The 19449-nt window shown below is 40.0% G+C and overlaps 1 protein-coding gene across 1 annotated transcript in view; it reads left to right on the top strand.

Annotated features, from left to right (window-relative positions):
* Positions 1–19449, top strand: part of NLGN4X (neuroligin 4 X-linked) — a 308113-nt gene that overhangs the window by 267226 nt on the left and 21438 nt on the right. Inside the window, exon 5 of the mRNA XM_032620946.1 lies at positions 17144–17329. Coding sequence (XP_032476837.1) covers positions 17144–17329 — 186 coding nt within the window. The remainder of the gene's footprint in view (positions 1–17143; positions 17330–19449) is intronic.

The following is a 19449-nucleotide window of genomic DNA, read 5'->3' as shown; positions in this document are numbered from 1 at the left end:
TCCATGAGCACTTGAGAAAAATGTGTATTCTGTTGTATTTGGATGTAATGTCCTATAAATATCAATTAAGTCCATCTTGTTTAATGTATCATTTAAAGCTTGTGTTTCCTTATTTATTTTCATTTTGGATGATCTGTCCATTGGTGAAAGTGGGGTGTTAAAGTCCCCTACTATGAATGTGTTACTGTCGATTTCCCCTTTTATGGCTGTTAGTATTTGCCTTGTGTATTGAGGTGCTCCTATGTTGGGTGCATAAATATTTACAATTGTTATATCTTCTTCTTGGATCGATCCCTTGATCATCATGTAGTGTCCTTCTTTGTCTCTTCTAATAGGCTTTATTTTAAAGTCTATTTTGTCTGATATGAGAATTGCTACTCCAGCTTACTTTTGGTTTCCATTTGCATGGAATATCTTTTTCCATGCCCTTACTTTCAGTCTGTACGTGTCTCTAGGTCTGAAGTGGGTCTCTTGTAGACAGCATATATATGGGTCTTGTTTTTGTATCCATTCAGCCAGTCTGTGTCTTTTGGTGGGAGCATTTAGTCCATTTCCATTTAAGGTAATTATCGATATGTATGTTCCTATTCCAATTTTCTTAATTGTTTTGGGTTTGTTATTTTAGGTCTTTTCTTTCTCCTGTGTTTCTTGTCTAGAGAAGTTCCTTTAGCATTTGTTGTAAAGCTGGTTTGGTGGTGCTGAACTCTCTCAGCTTTTGCTTGTCTGTAAAGGTTTTAATTTCTCCATCAAATCTGAATGAGCTCCTTGCTGGGTAGAGTAATCTTGGTTGTAGGTTTTTCTCCTTCATCACTTTAAATATGTCCCGTCAGTCCCTTCTGGCTTGCACAGTTTCTGCTGAAAGATCAGCTGTTAATGTTATGGGGATTCCCTTGTGTGTATTTGTTGTTTTTCCCTTGCTGCTTTGAATATGTTTTCTTTGTATTTAATTTTTGACAGTTTGATTAATATGTGTCTTGGCGTGTTTCTCCTTGTATTTATCCTGTATGGGACTCTCTCTGCTTCCTGGACTTGATTAACTATTTCTTTTCCCATATTAGGGAAGTTTTCAACTATAACCCCTTCAAATATTTTCTCCGTCCCTTTCCTTTTCTCTTCTTCTTCTGGAACCCCTATAATTCGAATGTTGGTGCGTTTCATGTTGTCCCAGAGGTCTCTGAGACTGTCCTCAGTTCTTTTCATTCTTTTCTCTTTATTCTGCTCTGCAGTAGTTATTTCCACTATTTTATCTTCCAGGTCACTTATCCGTTCTTCTGCCTCAGTTATTCTGCTATTAATCCCATCTAGAGTATTTTTAATTTCATTTATTGTGTTGTTCATCGTTGTCTGTTTCATCTTTAGTTCTTCTAGGTCCTTGTTAAATGTTTCTTGCATTTTGTCTATTCTGTTTCCAAGATTTTGGATCGACAGGAACTTTGACTCATTGCTGATTGGAAGGCATAATGGTGCAGCCACTTTGGAAGACCGTTTTGTGGTTTCTTATAAAACTAATGGTATAAGAGGTCTAGCAGTCATCTCCCAAAGGAGATGAAGATATGTCCATCCAAAAACCTTCTGAGGAATGTTTCTAGCAGATTGATTCATAATTGCCAAAACTTGGAAGCAAACAAAATGCTCTTCAGTCGGTGAATGGATTAAGAAACTGGTCCATCCGGACAATGGACTCTTACTCAGCAATAAAAAGAAATGAGCTGCCAAGCCATGGAAAGACATGGAGGGATCTTAAACGCCTATGACAAAAGTGAAAGAGCCAGTTCTGGTAAGGATGCATATTGTAGGATTGTAATTCTGTGGCCTTCTGGAAAAGGAAAAACTATAGAGACAGTAAAAAGAACCGTAGTTGACAAGGGTTGGGGGGAGGGAGCAGTGAACAGGCAGAGCACAGAGGATTTTTAGGGCGCTGAGACTGCATTGTATGATACCGTAATGGTAGATCCCTGTCTTTATACGTCTGTCACACCCATAGAATGTACAACACAGAGACTGACCCCTAATGTAAACCATGGGATCTGGGTGATAATGACATGTCCACGGAGGTTCACCGATTGTAACAAATGCACCATTTAGTGGGGATATTGACAAAGGGGGAGGCTGGGGGAAGGGCAGAGGGTATATGAAACAATCTCTGTACCTTCCTCTCAATTTTGCTGTGAACATAAAACCGCTCTAAAAAAATAGCCTTCCAAACAAAACAACTCGTGTTCGTATTGCCAGAGCACAACCCCTTTCTCTGAACACCAGTAAATGTCTGCACAGAAGCACGCTGCCCCCTCCACTCTCCCTGTACCTCCTGAATTTCAGAGTACCTGCAGAAATCGACGAGGGAGCCTGGATTTCCAGATAATGAATGCAGAGGAGATCAGGGCAAGAGGCAATCTCCAGTCTGTGAAACCCCAAATGAAGTCACAGATCTAGAAGATCATCACCAAGGGGTTGTAAACTATCACTTGAAAAACTTAGGAGATATTTTTTTAGTAAAAGTTGGCATTAGTCACCAGCCATCATCAGGAACCCTTAAGATAATTAAAAAATAAGGCCATTGGTCTTGGCTAGCAACCTAAGCGTCCATCAACAGATGAATGGATAAAGAAGATGTGCTACATATATACAGTGGAATACTATTCAGCCATCAAAAAGAATGAAATAATGCCATTTGCAGCAACATGGGTGGACCTAGAGATGATCATGCTAGGTGAAGTACGTCAGACATAGCAGCAGCATTTACAGTAGCCAGGACCTGAAACCAACCTAAATGTCCATCAGCAGAGGAATGGATTAAGAGGATGTGGTACATATACATAATGGAATATTACTCGGCCGTAAAAAGGAGCGAAGCTGGGTCATTTGTAGAGACGTGGATGGACCTAGAGACTGTCATACAGAGTGAAGTAAGTCAGAAAGAGAAAAACGGATGTCGTATATTAACGCATATATGTGGAATCTAGAAGAATGGTACAGGTGATCTCATTTGTAAAACAGAAATACAGACACAGAGAACAAATGTATAGATACCAAGGAGGGGGGTGGGATGAATTGGGAGATTGGGATGGACATATGTACGCTATTGATACTATGTATAAAATAGATAACTAATGAGAACCTACTGTAGAGCACAGGGAACTCTACTCAGTGCTCTGTGGTGACCTAAATGGGAAGGAACTCCAAAGAGAGGGGATATAGGTATACGTTTAGCTGATTCATTTTGCTGTACAGTAGAAACTAGCACAACATTGTAAAGCAACTATACTCCAATAAAAATTAATTTAAAAAAATCTCTACCACTGGGGATTAGGCATGAGCATTTCTTAAAAGATCTCTAGATGTTTAACGCAGGCAGGGAGGGTAGAGAAGAAAAATCTTTTAACCCAGTTTACCAGGTACACAATATGGAGCCGGGGCAAGGAGGGTGATTAAAAATAAATCTAGATGAGAATCAGCTAGTTTTCTTATAAAAATAACTCGTTATTAATCAACTGTTTGGTGTTACCCTAGGCTTTTAAAATAATATGAGGGTTTAGCCACAGACCTAACTCAAGAAGCCAGAAATATTGGTAATTGAAAGAAACACAAATAAAGTGAATTTGTTAATTATAAGGTGTTTTGGGTAAAGATGTTAGGCGTTATTTGAAGTTTCTATTTAAATGTGATGGTCAATTAAATTTTTTTTTCCATTTTATTCCTTCCCTTGAAAGCATTTCAGTGTGTAAGGGTGTAGAATTTAGCTATGGGAAAAAAATGTAATGCGATCGACATAATGGGATCTTTCTTGGAAACTGAACTTTATGCCACATTTCAATGTCATGCTTTTGAAAATTAGCCGCCATGATTCCACATTCAGCAAATTGCTGTAGATAGAGAAGCATTTTGGCTGACCCAAGACCTCACTAGGTTGGGGAATAGTAGTTGCTTTTTAAACCAGTCTTGGATAATTAGACGAAAAGTATTCCGTCTTCCATCGTTTGCTGTTTTCTCTCTTAAAGTAAATGCATTTCACAGTTGCTTTACTTACGTAAATGTGGATTACAAAACAACGTCCACAGTAACAACAAAATAATGTGAAGGGGTCGGACAAGTTGAATGCTACGGTGGACGTTTTGAAGGACTCTTCATTGGAGAAATGGATGTTCAGATCTCTTAGCCAGCAAGGGCGTGTTATGGAACCAAAATTGAGTCCATTTGCCTGACATGCAGTAAAGGCAGTTTACTGACACCAGGTTTCAGTGAAGGAAAGTACGTTGTTTGTTGCAGGTGCCAAGCAAGGATGGGCATCTCATGCTCAAAAGACCTGAACTCCCTGGTGGATTTTAGACAAGGCTTTCTTTTTATCATTTTTTATTGGAGTATAGGTGCTTTACAATGTTATGTTAGTTTCTACTGTATAGCAAAGTGAATCAGTTATGCATATACATATAGCCCCTCCTTTTTAGATTCTCTTCCCATTTAGGTCACCACAGAGCATTGAGTAGAGCTCCCTGTGCTCTACAGTAGGTTCTCATTAGTTATCTGTTTTATACATAGTAGTGTATATATAATCAATCAGTCCAATCTCCCAATTCATCCTGCCCCCCCCTCCCCCCCCTTAGTATCCATGTTTGTTCCCTACATCTGTGTCTCTATTTCTGCTTTGCAGATAAGTTTGTCTGTACCATTTTCCTAGGTTCCACATATAAGCAATATTATACGATATTTGTTTTTCTCTTTCTGACTTACTTCACTCTGTATAACAGTCTCTAGGTCCATCCACGTCTCCGCAAATGACACTATTTCGTTCCTTTTTATGGCTGAGTAATATTCCATTGTATATATGTGCCACATCTTCTTTATCCCTTCCTCTGTTGATGGACATTTAGGTTGCTTCCATGTCCTGGCTGTTGTAAATAGAGAAGGCTCTTCAAAAGCAGCATTAGAAGTGTGGGTTGCAGAGTATGTGATCAGCTTGTGCACAATTCTCTGATTGGTTGACAGTGAGGTAACAGGGTGATGTTTCAGAAATCTCAATCATCAACCCTCTGGTTCCAGCTGGTCTGGGGTCTGCGTGCTGGTGGGCGTCATGCAGTTAACTTCTTCCACCTGGTGGAGGTTTCAGTATCTGCAAAACAGCTCAAAGGACGTGGCTCAGAATATGATCTGTAGTCCTTGAGGAGAAACCAAAGGTCCTTGACTTTGTTTAATGGCTAAACTATTATTATTTTTTTGTCTTGCGTGACTGTTTTCCTTTGTTTCTATATTTTCTCACTTCTCTAATTAAATTTCCTCTTTGAAGGCCTCGGAGGCTAACGCCGTTTTGCATATAAGAGGCAGGGGATATCAGGGAGGGATCTGTCCCTGGGCAGGTCCCACAAGGTCCTGCTGGGTTTCAGGCTGTAGTGGTGTCTCAGACTGATTTCCTGCTATAATAAAACACCACAGACTGGGTGACTCATAAACAAGAGACATGTATTTCCCATAGTTCTGGAGGCTGGAAAATGTGGGTTCCAGAGTGGTCGAGTTCTGGGGGCGAGGGAGGACCCTCTCTCCGGAGGCAGACTGCCGACTTCTTGAAGTCGTATCCTCGCATGGCTAGTTCTCTGGGGTGTCTTTTATAAGGGCGTAAATCCCATTCATGGGGGCTCCAACCTCACGACCTCATCACCTCCCAAAGACCCTACCACCTAATACCGTCACATTGGGGATTAAGATTTCAACATATGTATTTGAGGGGAACAAAAGGATCCATTCCATCATTGCAGATGGGAGTGGTAGGGGGTGGCATTGGTCATTAATACAGATATCACACCTACTTAAGCAGACTTAGCCCAATATGTAGGTAACACATCTTATGGACACGTGACTCAGTGGGACCTACTGCCTCATAGTTAGAGAGTTTCTCTTTGGGGTGATGAAAAGTTTTGCAGAAGGGCAGTGGTGATGGTTGAACATCATTGTGAATGTAATTAATCCCATTGAGTTGTACACTTAGAAATGATTAGAACATCAAAATGTATAGGGATACACACACACATATGTATGTATGTTCACTTGATTTCACTCAATTTAAGGACTGTTTGAGGAGGCAACATCAGAATATAGTACCCCATGCATTTTTTTCCCAAAAATAAGAGTCCAGATTCCATCTAGAGAAACAAAAGGAACAGAGACTTTCTGGTACTTGAGTTGAGCATAAAATTGGTCACAACTTCTGGCAGATGAAGCAAAAAAGAAAGAGAGAGAGACATACTCGGTTCCAGGATTTTTGTGTCTGGGTAGAGAGAACTTTTCTCTTTTCTTCCTGCCTCTTCATGAAGAGCAGCTATAGGGTTGCTGATAAAAGAGGAGGTGGTGAGGGAAGGTTCCATGCCCTTTTTTCTTGCCGAGGCTGGCAGGTTCACAGGTGACATTAAAAATAACATACCAAAGTCTGCAGTGACCTCCCTGACCAGAGACTCTGCCCCTTATATCGTGACTGCCAACACTCTTGAACCTAGAAAAAAACGAAAGGAGAGGAAACATTTTCTCCATTAAGCTTCAGCGAGAAAATATCCCTCCAGAAGCATTTTAGACTTCTGACCTCCAAAACTGTAATCTAAGAAATAAGTGTGTAGGGAGTTCCTTGATGGTCCAGCGGTTAAGACTGCACGCTTCCACTGCAGGGGGTACAGGTTTGATTCCTGGTCGGGGAACTAAGATCCCACATGGCGCGGCCAAAGAATAATTAATTAAAAAACATTTTAAAATGAAAAATAAATTTTAAAAAGAAGATGATAAAGAAAGACATATGTGTGTATTAAACCACTAGGTTGGTGGTGATTTGTTACAGCAGCAGTAGGAAACTCATACCACAGACATTATTTAGTTTTTATTTATGGTCTGTCTACACACAGTAGAATATGAGTTTCAGGTGGTCCAAGATCTAGTTTTATCCCCTTCATAAATGATGGCTTTCTCTTCACCATAAGGCCAAGCAGTGCCTGGAATATTCCAGACACCCATGAAGTTCTGTTGAATGAACTGTCAGTTAACCCCATGTGCTTGTTAATATTTAATCTTGATTACATTTTCATTATCTTAAAATCTGTACTTTTCCCACCATCGACTCCAGTTCTGGTTCTGCTTTTGCTTTTCGGCCACTGCGAGGTAAATGATCATTTGTTGAACCCAAGGGTCATGGTCAATATTTAATGGACCAAAGGTGGCTCTTTGTGCCTTCTGTGTGTGAGAGAGTTGACGTTTTTCACTCTGGAGAACTGCTTTGTTGAAGCACAAGTTTGTGAGGTGTAAAAAGTTCTTGAATAGAAAATTGGCACAATTAGAGTTGTTTAACATCTAATCTGTAAGAACAGAGTTATCTTCTTCTTGAGATGAATTTGCCCATATCAGTGTTGTTCTGTGACCCATTTAGTGTTTTTTGTTATGTTACTTCTTTCAGGGAGGAGGCTTAATTCCTAACATCCAAATTTCTCAGTAAAGCCTTCCCTGCATCTCCATGTGCCCCTAGGAAAGAGTTATCAAAAATGACAATGGCAGTTATAACAATAAATATTCGTACAGTAAGAGAGACAATAGGACTTTGTAACTGCTCACAAATCAAAAGTCTGTCCTGTTTCGTGGACACAGAATTGCAAAATCTCATCTCGAGCGCTTGGTGAAATCCTCTTCCAATTTGAAAGCATTCACTTTCAAAATTAGCTACCGTTTGGGGTCTTGTAAGAAGAAAAGGTACTTTAATGGGGCTTAGAAGAGGCGTCCCAAGTATGCATTGTGGTCGAGGACAACAGGAGTTTGAGAGTCATGGGCATGTGAACCAGCCATCCTTGGAAAGAAAAATAGCAGAAATGTACCCCAAACACTGATATTAGGAGAGTTATAATATATAGTAAGTGAGAACAAGGCAAAGAGCATGGTCAAAGCATCCAACTAAAGGGACAGTTTTCATGTGTGATACATGGACGGTATATACACACTCATTGCTGGGAAATATCACCTTCTTTCTTCAATAACCTTTCCGAACTGAAACTAAACATTCTGTTGGGATTTTAGCTCTTTTATAGGTCATTCTGTTCACTTGTTGTTAATGTGTTATATCCTCTAAGATCATCCCCGTGGTTTTCTTAATTAAAACAGTCTTCTTTTTTTTTTCTACAATGTTGTATTAGTTTCAGGTGTACAGCAAAGTGATTCAGTTACATATATGTTTTTCATATTCTTTTCCATTATAGGTTATTACAAGGTATTGAGTAGAGTTCCCTGTGCTATACAGTAGGACCTGTTGTTTATCTATTTTATATATAATAGTGTGTATATGTTAATCCCAAACTCCTAATTGATCTCCACCCCCCCTTTCCCCTTTGGTAACTATAAGTTTGTTATGTATGTTTGTGAGTTTGTTTCTGTTTTGTAAATAAATGCTTTTGTATCCGTTTTTTACGTTCCACATATAAGTGATATCATGTGATATTTGTCTTTGTCTGACTTATTTCACTCAGTATGATCATCTCTAGGTCCATCCATGTTGCTTTACATGGCATTATTTCATTCTTTTATGTGGGTGAGTAGTATTCCATTGTATATCTATACCACATCGTCTTTATCCATTCTCCCAAGGCAATAGAAATAAAAACAAAAGTAAACAAATGGGACCTAATGAGACTTTTGCCCAGCAAAGGAAACCATCAACAAACAGTCTTCTTAATCGTGTTCCAAGTTTCCCAGAGAAAACCAGCGTTGGAAAGCTTGGGAATATTTCTGGACCCAGAACACATTATGTGAGTGAGTAGACATCGCTGACGTTTGATAGAGATGAAAATGAATGCGTGGTTGTTTATTACGTTCAGTTGTTGTGATCATGTTATGAATAAATGAGAACAAATCAGGTTAATTCTTGTCTGCCCACAGACGATATCCAACAGTAAATACTAGGAAACCCCACTACCATCATGCTTGTTTTGCAATTGAGGATAGAACAGAGGAGCCTACTTTAAATTTGTTCACTTTAAGAGGAATTATCCAAGTCATGTTTCACATTTGTCACGTAGAGGTGTATGTCATCTCCTTTTTCTTAAATGCAATTTACAGTGCCCTGAATACCATATAGGTACTAAATATATATCTTACGTATGTCTCATAAATATATTGTGTTGGCAAAAAGTATGACTTTCAATCCTAATAGGTTTTAAAATATTCTTATTAAAAACAAATTGAAGCTCACAAATGAAAAAAAAAGATTTTGTGTAGGTTTTTAAAATATCTACGGAAATCCACTCTAATGTATCATCTTCCCTCAGCTTTTAGCACATTACTTGGGTCATTGTGGTATATCATAAATGTTGTTTGAATAAGCATCTCCATGATTTTCCCAGCGTGCATAAACCTGCGATATATTGTTTGCATTGCCTTTCTCTTTAGACTTTAAGCACCTCATTAAAACTTAATAAACAGACTGTAAAGAAATATCTCTCACCTTCACGCACAGTTATTCACCAGCCACATTTGCAGTCAGAGAGCACATGAGGTTTATCATCTGCCTCATCTTAAAGGCAAAGTCTAAGTAGACCAGTTATCCATGTTCCCTACGGACCCATTTTACTTATCAACAGACGCCTCTCCTCAGTTGCTATATGTAGGTGAAACAGAAATAATTAGCAGTGTTTCTCGTATCAAGGAAATCAGCCTAGTCGGTGACTGTTTTTAAACACACACTGTCCATCAGACACAGTGCAGTTCGTTCCCCAAGCTATGTTATGTGCTGGATACTTACTCTTCTCCGTTCCACAGCTGAGAAGAATGAAGCTTTGAGATCTTTTATTTTTTTCCAGTATTTTTTATTGAAGAATAGTTGATTTACAGTGTGTTAATTTCTGCTGTACAGCAAAATGATTCAGTTATACAGACATATACATTCTTTTTCATTTTCTTTTCCATTATGGTTTATCACAGGATACTGAATATAGTGCCCTGTGCTCTACAGTAGGACCTTGTTGTCTATCCATCCTATATATACTTTGCATCTGCTAACCCCAAACTCCCAATCCATCCCTCCCCCACCCCCTCCCCCTTGGCAACCACAAGTCTGTTCTCTGTGTCTGTGAGTCTGTTTCTGTTTTGTAAATATATTCATTTGTGTCATATTTTAGATTCCACAAATAAGTGATATCATATGGTATTTGTCTTTCTCTGTCTGACTTACTTCACTTAGTATGATCATCTCTAGGTCCGTCCATGATGTTTCAGATGGCATTATTTCCTTCTTCTTTATGGCTTAGTATCCCATCGTACACATGTACCTCATCTTCTTTATCCATTCATCTGTCGACGGACACTTAGGTTGCTTCCATCTCTTGGCTATTGTAAATAGTGCTGCAGTGAACATTGGGGTGCATGTATCTTTTTGAATTATGGTTTTGTCTGGATATATGCCCAGGAGTGGGATTGCTGGATCATATGGTAGCTCTGTCTTTAGTTTTCTGAGGAACCTCCATACTGTTTTCCACAGTGGCTGCACCAACTTACATTCCCGCCAACAGTGCAGGAGGGCTCCCTTTTCTCCACACCCTCTCCAGCATTTATTGTTTTAGACTTTTTGATGACGGCCATTCTGACCGGTGTGAGGTGATACCTCACTGTAGTTTTGATTTGCATTTCTCTAATGATTAGTGATGTTGAGCAGCTTTTCATGTGCCTCTTGGCCATCTGTGTGTCTTCTTTGGAGAGATGTCTGTTGAGGTCTGCCGCCCGTTTTTTGACTGGGTTGTTTCTTGTTGTTGAGTTGTATGAGCTGTTTGTTTACCTTGGAAATTAAGCTCCTTGTCCGTCACATCCTTTGCCAATATTTTCTCCCATTCTGTAAGTTATCAAACTTACAAGTTTTTGCACGGTAAAGGAAACCATAAATAAAATGAAAAGGGCTCTGAAATCTTGCCTAATATGCTTTCCTGTAGACTCAAATCCAAGGGTGACTTGACTGATTGCAGTACAAGCAATAACCGGGCTACAGACCTGCGGGCAGATACGCTTCCTATAGAGTGGTCAGTTCTATCATAGACGCTCACTTAAAGCAATTTACTGACTTGAGAGAATTGAGACCCTTAGGAAAATGTTGAAAAGGGACCCGCATTTGTGGAGGGAAAGAGATAAAATGGCAGTGCCTGTATCTGCAGGTGATTCCTGCCTAAGGGGTTGGACCAGGGAGGTGACAGAGCTGGTCTCCGGGTGGCACTGTACCCCATGGGCAAATAGTGGGGTTGGATGTGAGGCCACATCTACAGGAGGAAGACAGCTTTCAGGATGCCAGCAGTCCTGTAAAGAACATCCTAGCAAGAGATGGAGAAGAGGGAATATACAAAGGCAAAGAGAGATAGAAAGGCCGGGCATATCCCAGGGGGCAGTTACGTGTAATGTGGTAGATTTGTAGGCTAAATGGCGTGTGTAGAGCATGTCCAGAGATGTAGAGATGGGACCGCAGGGAATGGCCCTGGACATCCCACTAATGCATTTGACTTTAAAGCAAGCTTGCTCTGTGTGTGTGTGTGTGTGTGTGTGTGTGTGTGTGTGTGTGTGTGTGTGTGTGTGATGGCTAAAAAAGCAGTTACAAGTTGGAAGAAAAAGCACACAGATATTTAAAATTAAGTGTGAAAATCACCTGTAGCTGCCTTCCTATAGAGAAATGCTATGAACTGCTTGATTTCCTTTCGGAGTTTCTATTTCACACACCCATTTGATGATGTTCATAAAAATCGGATCATAAGACACAGTATTCAGCAACTCACAGTTTTCTGTGAGGAGAACTTGGATGTGGCTTTGTGTTTACACATTTAAATACTCTGTATCATTTTATACACACAAAGAGCCTCCCGTTATATGGATTCAGCCAACAGAACTCATGCAACAAATCTCCTATTCATGGACGGTGAGATTCCTGTCATCCTTATTTTCAAAATTATAATCAGTAAGAATTGATTGGATTCTTACATGACTATTTCTATTTGTAGATCCTTGCATGACTTATTTCTGTACATCCAGATAGAGATGTTTTATAGAAAAAGCATTTATGGAAATAGAACTGGGGGGTCAAAGGCGTTCAGATTTCCATTTTCACGAGTTTTGTCAATTTGTATACGTTGGGGAGCGCCGTGATTAGACTGATACTGTAGAAATGCATTGGAAGCAGCAAAGTTGAGGCAATGAACTGGAGGTCTTATCTCGGACACTGTGGGTGCAGAATCCTAGGAGTGATGAGGTATATGAGCTATTCAAGAAATCAAACCAAAAGGATCTGGGAGCCAGCAGAGCTTGAGTCATCAACAAATCTGGAGAAATGATCAAGGATCAGGTTATTTTTTTATTATTATTTTTTTGTTTTTTTGCGGTACACGGGCCTCTCACCACCGTGGCCTCTCCCGTTGCGGAGCACAGGCTCTGGACGCGCAGGCTCAGCAGCCATGGCTCACGGGCCCAGCTGTTCCGCGGCACGTGGGATCCTCCCGGACCGGGGCACGAACCCGTGTCCCCTCCATCGGCAGGCGGACTCTCAACCACTGCGCCACCAGGGAAGCCCCAAGGATGAGGTTTTGAACCAAAAAGAATCTAAGGTTGGCTCAAAGGGGGTTTGGTTCCAGACTGGCTGTTGCCAAATTTTCATCATCATGAAACACGTTTACCAATTATCTTCACCTTTTCATTGGCGTTGTGTAATAAACAGACTTTATCACTTGGTATTTTGTTTCCAGAATATAACTGGTCTTAGTTTTATGAATCCATATAATTTCAACTGAAGTACTTTAAGACACCTATGCAGCCTCATCCTAAATCATTCTGTGGGGATAGAATATACTTCATGAAAACAGTGCAGGGAATCCCAGTAATAACATCATGGGCCCCAGGTTTGGAAACCTATGCTGTAGAAATCATGGGTCCTTCATAAGCGTGTTCCATTTATTCTACTGACATTGGAGGTAGCTCTGTGTGATACTGAGCTGATGAAGAGATACCATGGAAGCAGCATCAGTTATGACTCGTGTCATTTTTAAGTAGAATGAAAACTAAAAACAGACACAGTTTCAATTAGCTTTGCCTATCACGCCTGCAGAGTTTGAATGTATACCCCCCTTCCCTTTCATCCTATCCTTTAGAATCTGTGCCCTTTTGTTAAGTCATAAATGGTTTTCCAGTAAGAAAACTTCACTTTCACCTTGTAATCAACGCACCCAGGGAGTAATTTCCTGTAAACATCCAAGAATATAGATGTGCATTTATTGGCCTGTTTTTCACATTTCTACCTCTGCTGTAATTCTCATCCCACAGATTTCTGATTGGGCTCATTTGTGTGACCTAAAGTAAATCCTGTCTATTCTCATTGAAACAATTTCATTTAAACATTTGCCTTTACTCTATTAAATTAAATATTATGTGTACAAATACACACACACACACACTCAAATACACACGCACACTCAAATACACACATACATATATATGTGTGTATGTATATATATATGTGTATATGTGTGTGTGTGTGTGTGTGTGTATATATGTCTGCACACATATCTATACAAATATGAGGGAGGGATTCTGATATAATAAAGGCTAGTGATTTGCTGTATTTTGCAAATGCTCCTGCTACCGCAGAGAAACCAAATAATCAACATAGGTCATTATGCAAATGTATACGTATATATGCACGCATACATAGAATTCTTTTAGAAATATAGTTGAGACCCTAGATTAATTCTGCGAATTACAGGTGAATACACACCCTGAAAACATAAAAGATACTTTTCTATATTCACTTAGTAATTATTGTCTGTGTAATGGTCCTCAAAAAAATGCCTACTGTGTTTACGTCATGAATTATTTCCTAAGAGATAGAGTCCTTTGTGGCATTAAAGTCATGTTAAAAGGAACCAAAATCCAGCCACATCTGACCCCTCTGGGTTCTTACCGTTGACCTGAAGTGGACAGAAAACCATGTGGTCCGGACTCATTCTCCTATAACCCCTGCAATTCAAATGAACGAGAACCGTTTAGATCGTGATTAACTGTGTTAAAACCCTGAAACTTTCTATTCTAGAGCAATATTAAAACCAAATACAGCGCACGTTATATTCATTTCATCCAACCTGCAGGTGGGAAATGGGATTTGGGGTTTTTAAGCATCTTTTCCATGAGCCGAGTTTTAAAATAACCGCGCAGCCCCTCAGCATATCCCGTGCATTTGTGTGTGTGTTTTGTTCCTTCCACTACCTTGAACGAAACTCGGCATCAATCTCGTCATTAATCCGTGTGAATTCAAATGGTCTCCTTTGTGCGTCTCTTTCGTTGTTCAGTTGTGTGTGGGGAGTGGTAACGGCTTACTGCTTTACAAGCTTCAGTTCAGAGACAGTAAATCTCAAAAACCAATGTTTCATCAGCTGAAACACTGAGAGGATTTGGGGCCCAAGAATGTTTGTCCGTGAAAGGAGCTGTTTATTTAAAGTCACTGGCGTTAGCCAGTCAAAGAAAGTTATCTGCTCATCTGGGAAACTGACTTCTGCGGGTGCTCGATGTTTGGTACTGTGTGTGTTTGTTTCCCAGTTGATGCGCTGCTCTCGTGTTGTTCATACAGTCCCGCGCTAGGAAACCCACACACATCCTCTGTCTGGGTTATATCGAACACTGTGTTTTGACAGTCAGAATCGGAAAGGAATATGCTGTCATAGGGAACATAAAATGACTTGCATTCATTCTGTCCCTGCAGTGGGGACTCTGACCTGCTTACCATTTCAATTTTAAAAAAGAACCAAAAAAAAAAAGCAATCCCTGGATGTTGCAATAAATGAAGATTCCACGGCAGACGCTATGGAAACACCAGCTTCCAAAAAACCCACATTCCTTTGCTCAAGTTCAGAGACACGTGGAGAGCTGTTTCCCTCAGGACTTTGGAAAGGCGAGCAGAATTGCCACGATCAAGGCTTTCCGTGGGCTGCTCTTAGGAGAAGTTAGATTTGCCAGGGTACGGAAGATTAATGAGCCCGCCGTTGGAGAGGTTTTACAAGTCATGTATTCCTGGGGACGGAGGGGCTCTGATTTCATAAAGCCTCGCGATTTACCGTCTGTTGCAGATCCTCCCCATAAACAGTAAGCGACTAGGTCATTCCGTGAGAGCAGAGAGTAGGAGGGAGGTGGGCAGAGGCGGGATGAGTTAAAAACAGAACAGTTCTGCCAGAAAATTCCTGGAGCCTTTAGAAATCAACCACCTCTTTCCTGAACGCGGGAAGAGAGGCTTGTCTTATGGTTCTTTCACGGCACCCAGGCTGCCATTATAAGCCCGTTCCGTCCATAAAGTTGGGTGAAAGAGGCTTTTCTCCCAAGCAGGGCGTGATTCATTTTATGAGAAAGCACGTTAAAACGTAAAAGGGATGAATGTGGAGGCCCCATAACATTCACAGGCATGAAACACTGATTAGTAATTGCTAATTAAACAAGGAGGACCTGGAAACATCTGAACCCCCCCTCTCATCCTAGCTAATCTCACATGCATCCCCAGGAACCTAAGAGGGGAGTGGGTTTGTGCGATGTGCCCTAAATGTACAACTTGGCAGTTGTCATCTTGCATCTACCTGTAGGGCTAGGCCATCGTGAGTCCCGATTATTGTGATTTTAACATAACAGCAACAATAACCCTTCTGGCTGCTTTCTTTTGAACCAGACCATTTCTAATCCCCTCCTGGCTCCCATCCCCCATTTCCCACAGGTACTCCGGCAGGCTCTGGAAGGGAAGCCTCAGTCTCCTCAGTAGGTGTAAGATCTCATCCTTTATGATTTTGTTTTAGGTTTTGAGAAGCTGGTACTCCGAGGGCCTCTTGGATTGCTGTCAGCTTTGCTCAGGGATGTGTTGGAAGGCATTGGTTCTCATTTCTGTTACTTTAGGGCTTGGATCAGTCTGTCTTCATAGAAACACTGCGGCTGCTTTCCATGGTTATTGAATAAGCATTCGTTGAAATGGGTGAACGTCATGACCCTTGGAATAAAGAAATGGTGCAGAAAGGAAAAATATAATTGGGGATCTGGTGTAGGGGCGAGTAAGAATGGGAAGTGGGGGAAAAAAAAAAAAACCCAACGTTTTATGACTTTTTTTTCCCCCAGAAGGCTTATTCAAGACAGATTTGGACATAAAGTTGGATTAAAGTTTGTGCAAGTATTTAAGCTTGGACGATGCTTTATAAAATATTCATAGTTTTGAATCTGAGTGGGAGAGTGTCTCTTCCACACAAATGCCTTCAAACATCAGAGGAAAACAGAGTTTCCAGGTCAAGATCTTTTTGCAGTGTGAGAGGAACAGGGAATGAGATAGATCTCGAAAACTGATCACTTTGCCACAATTAAATGCCCGTGTCGCCTTATTTGCAGCTTTTAAAAAAGGACGAATTTAGAATCTGATGCCTTGAGTGAAATCTAATTGCTTAATTTAAAGAATCCTCCTATTTTTTTAAAATAAAATGTACCAGCCCATGCTATTCTGGGGACAGTTGGGGAGATTTGAATATGCACTGGCTTTTGGCTGAGATTAAAGAATTATAAGTTCCTGCATGTAACTGTGATATCTTCCTTATATAGAAAAATAGAGATGCATCCTGAACTATTTAAGCGTGGCATGACATGATGGCTATAATTTACTTTGAAATTTAAGCATTAAAAGGAGTTAAATGAAAATATTAATCAGGAATTCAATGGGGAAAAGCAAACCTATACTGGTTTTATATACGGTGCACACAGTCTTACTGGAAAACTTCTTCTAGGAGTCTTTTTTGTTTTCCCAAGGAAAACCAACATGTACACAGGAGTGATAGCTTAAATCTAGTAAAGTGTATAGGTTTCTGATATTGTCGTGTATTGTAAATATTTTAGATTCATTTCGCCTTATATGTTAACCCCATACAAACCCCCAGATGAGACACTTTATTATAGTGTCAGAAGAAACAAAAACCATTGTAACTCTTATTTACATAATATACTCCTTTCTGCCATGGAAAAGGTGCTACACTGTTGCTTCTCATTTATAGGAAGGAAAAGTAAAGAATGAACAAAGTAAACCGTGGAATGTCTTTCCAGATAGCAGCGATGTTGACGTATATTTTGTAGGTGACAACCCCAAATATCCTGTGTTCTTTCGCAGGGTTTTTAAGTACCGGCGACCAGGCGGCCAAAGGCAACTACGGGCTCCTGGATCAGATCCAAGCATTACGTTGGATTGAGGAGAATGTCGGGGCCTTCGGTGGGGATCCCAAGAGAGTGACCATCTTCGGCTCCGGCGCGGGTGCTTCTTGTGTCAGCCTCTTGACCTTGTCTCACTATTCAGAAGGTAATAAAAGCATCCCCACAGTGCGCAGGGAACCCTGGGACCCAGAAATGAACCCGTATTGAGTTGTTATCCAAGGCGCATGCAGGGTGGCCATAGTCTCTATTGAAACCTCCACAGAAAATCCCCCCGATGACATGTATGCACATCCTCTTCTCTTAACTCAGCTTGCTTTCTGATTTTTTAAATTGAGGTATGATTGACATACACCATTAGATTAGCTTCAGGTGTACAACATAACGATTCGCTATTGGTATAAACAATATACCAATTGGCAAAACAGTCACCACAGGACGTCCAGTTAACACCTGTCGCCATTTGGTTACAAATTTTTTTCCTTCTGATGAGAATTTTAAGATCTCCTCTCCTAGCCGCTTTTAAGTACGCAATACAGTATTATTAACTATCCTAACGATATATTTTTCTCACTTAGACTTCTGGCAAAGAGCGTTGCTTACAATATTTGGAGGAAAATGACTTCTCTAGAAATGCCTACACCGTGCTTTTGCCTGTCTGAGCTTATTTGGACAACTTTAAATTTTATTAACTACAGTTTTCATCTTGGGAGAAGAAACACGAAAGGGAATCAGTATGTGGACGATGGTTACAGAGTTTTAGATTTCGTGATAAACAAAGCTTGTAACCATATGGTTATAAAGCCACGTCTTTGATGTGGACTAATTCAGGTTGATTCCCTCTGGTCCATTGGTGATGGAGGTTCCCAGCAATATCAGATGAGAGATTTTTAAGAGAAAAATCAACAGAAATTGGGTGCAGTGGGCCTGGAGGCACCTTAATAACTTCCTGGCTCTCCCTTCAAAAATAGAACAAAAATAAAAACAAAACAAGAAAATGCAGCCCTGGGGCACTTTGGCAAGTACAAGTGAATATTCATAATAACAGTCTAAATCATCAAGGTCGTGTTATGTTCCCTTCTGTGTCATTGGTTGGTTTAAGGATTTACCACATCTATTTGAACCATGTTTATGAAAAGCACCTGAAACTTTAAAGGAATTATTTTTCTTTAAAGAGTCTTATATTATCTTTCTTTAAAGTACCCTAAACATGTTAAAAAAAAAGGGGGGGGGGGAATGTATCATCGTGCCATATGACAGCATCCCATTTTTTTCCTCTCTTCCTACACTATCGTGGACAAGTTGCTGACTCTGTGCCCTGATTGCTTCATTAGCAAGATATGATTGACGATGATTTTTAAGTCTTGTGAAGTCTGAATTTCTTGATTCTTTATTTCGTAATGGCTGAGGAGAGGTAGAATGAAAAGCTTATGTTTGTATTAACCCTTTATTAAAAAAGGAAACAGCAAGTAAATTAGATCATTAGTGATAACGGTTCCTATACCGTTTTAGAAAATACCTGTATTTTCCCATTTCTCAATGGATATTGTGATTCTCCATTTACAAAATAGTCAGGACCAACTCTAGTAGTAATCAAACACATGTCAGCTAAAACTAATGGGGGAAGAGTGTTAATTCCTTAAATCAGTAGATCAGAAACGAATATGGTAATGCTTTACATCATTTCTGCAAAGTAACTCTCTAAAATCAACCCAGCAATAGAATCAAGAATTAATGAACATACCCAGACTGTTGGCCTTACGAATTTCACTTGCCGTGATATAACTTAATGAAGTCAACATACACATGGGAAAAAGGTGTTTTCCTGGAGTTTTCTACCACAGCATTCTCATAGCAAAGAATAAAAAGAAAAGCTACAAGACCAGAAAGACAAGAACATTGTTAATGACACGTGCATTTACTCGAAGGAACAATAATTTAAGAATTGTGCTTAAGATATGCATTAACCTGGGAGGCATGATATGAAGACCTCATTCAGCAAACCATCACCTTGGCCAGGTACCACATTCCCTTTTGACCCTGTCATGGACAGGGATGCCATTCCAAGCAACTCTCAGATCCTGATGGAGCAGGGGGGAGTTCCTTAATTAGGACATCAGTATACTATGCAGATATGGGATACAGTTATACACAACAGACCAAAGGGAGGGAAAGCAACAAGAAGGAATGATACTAAAAATATTAAAGTATCTCCTATTTTATAGTATGAATTATAGGTGACTTTTTCTTTAATTTTTCAAGTTTTAT

The sequence above is a fragment of the Phocoena sinus genome, chromosome X (genome assembly GCF_008692025.1).
Source record: "Phocoena sinus isolate mPhoSin1 chromosome X, mPhoSin1.pri, whole genome shotgun sequence".
Classification (NCBI taxonomy): Eukaryota; Metazoa; Chordata; class Mammalia; order Artiodactyla; family Phocoenidae; genus Phocoena; species Phocoena sinus.
Note: the sequence above shows the minus strand (reverse complement) of the source record. Positions and strands in the feature narration are given on the sequence as shown.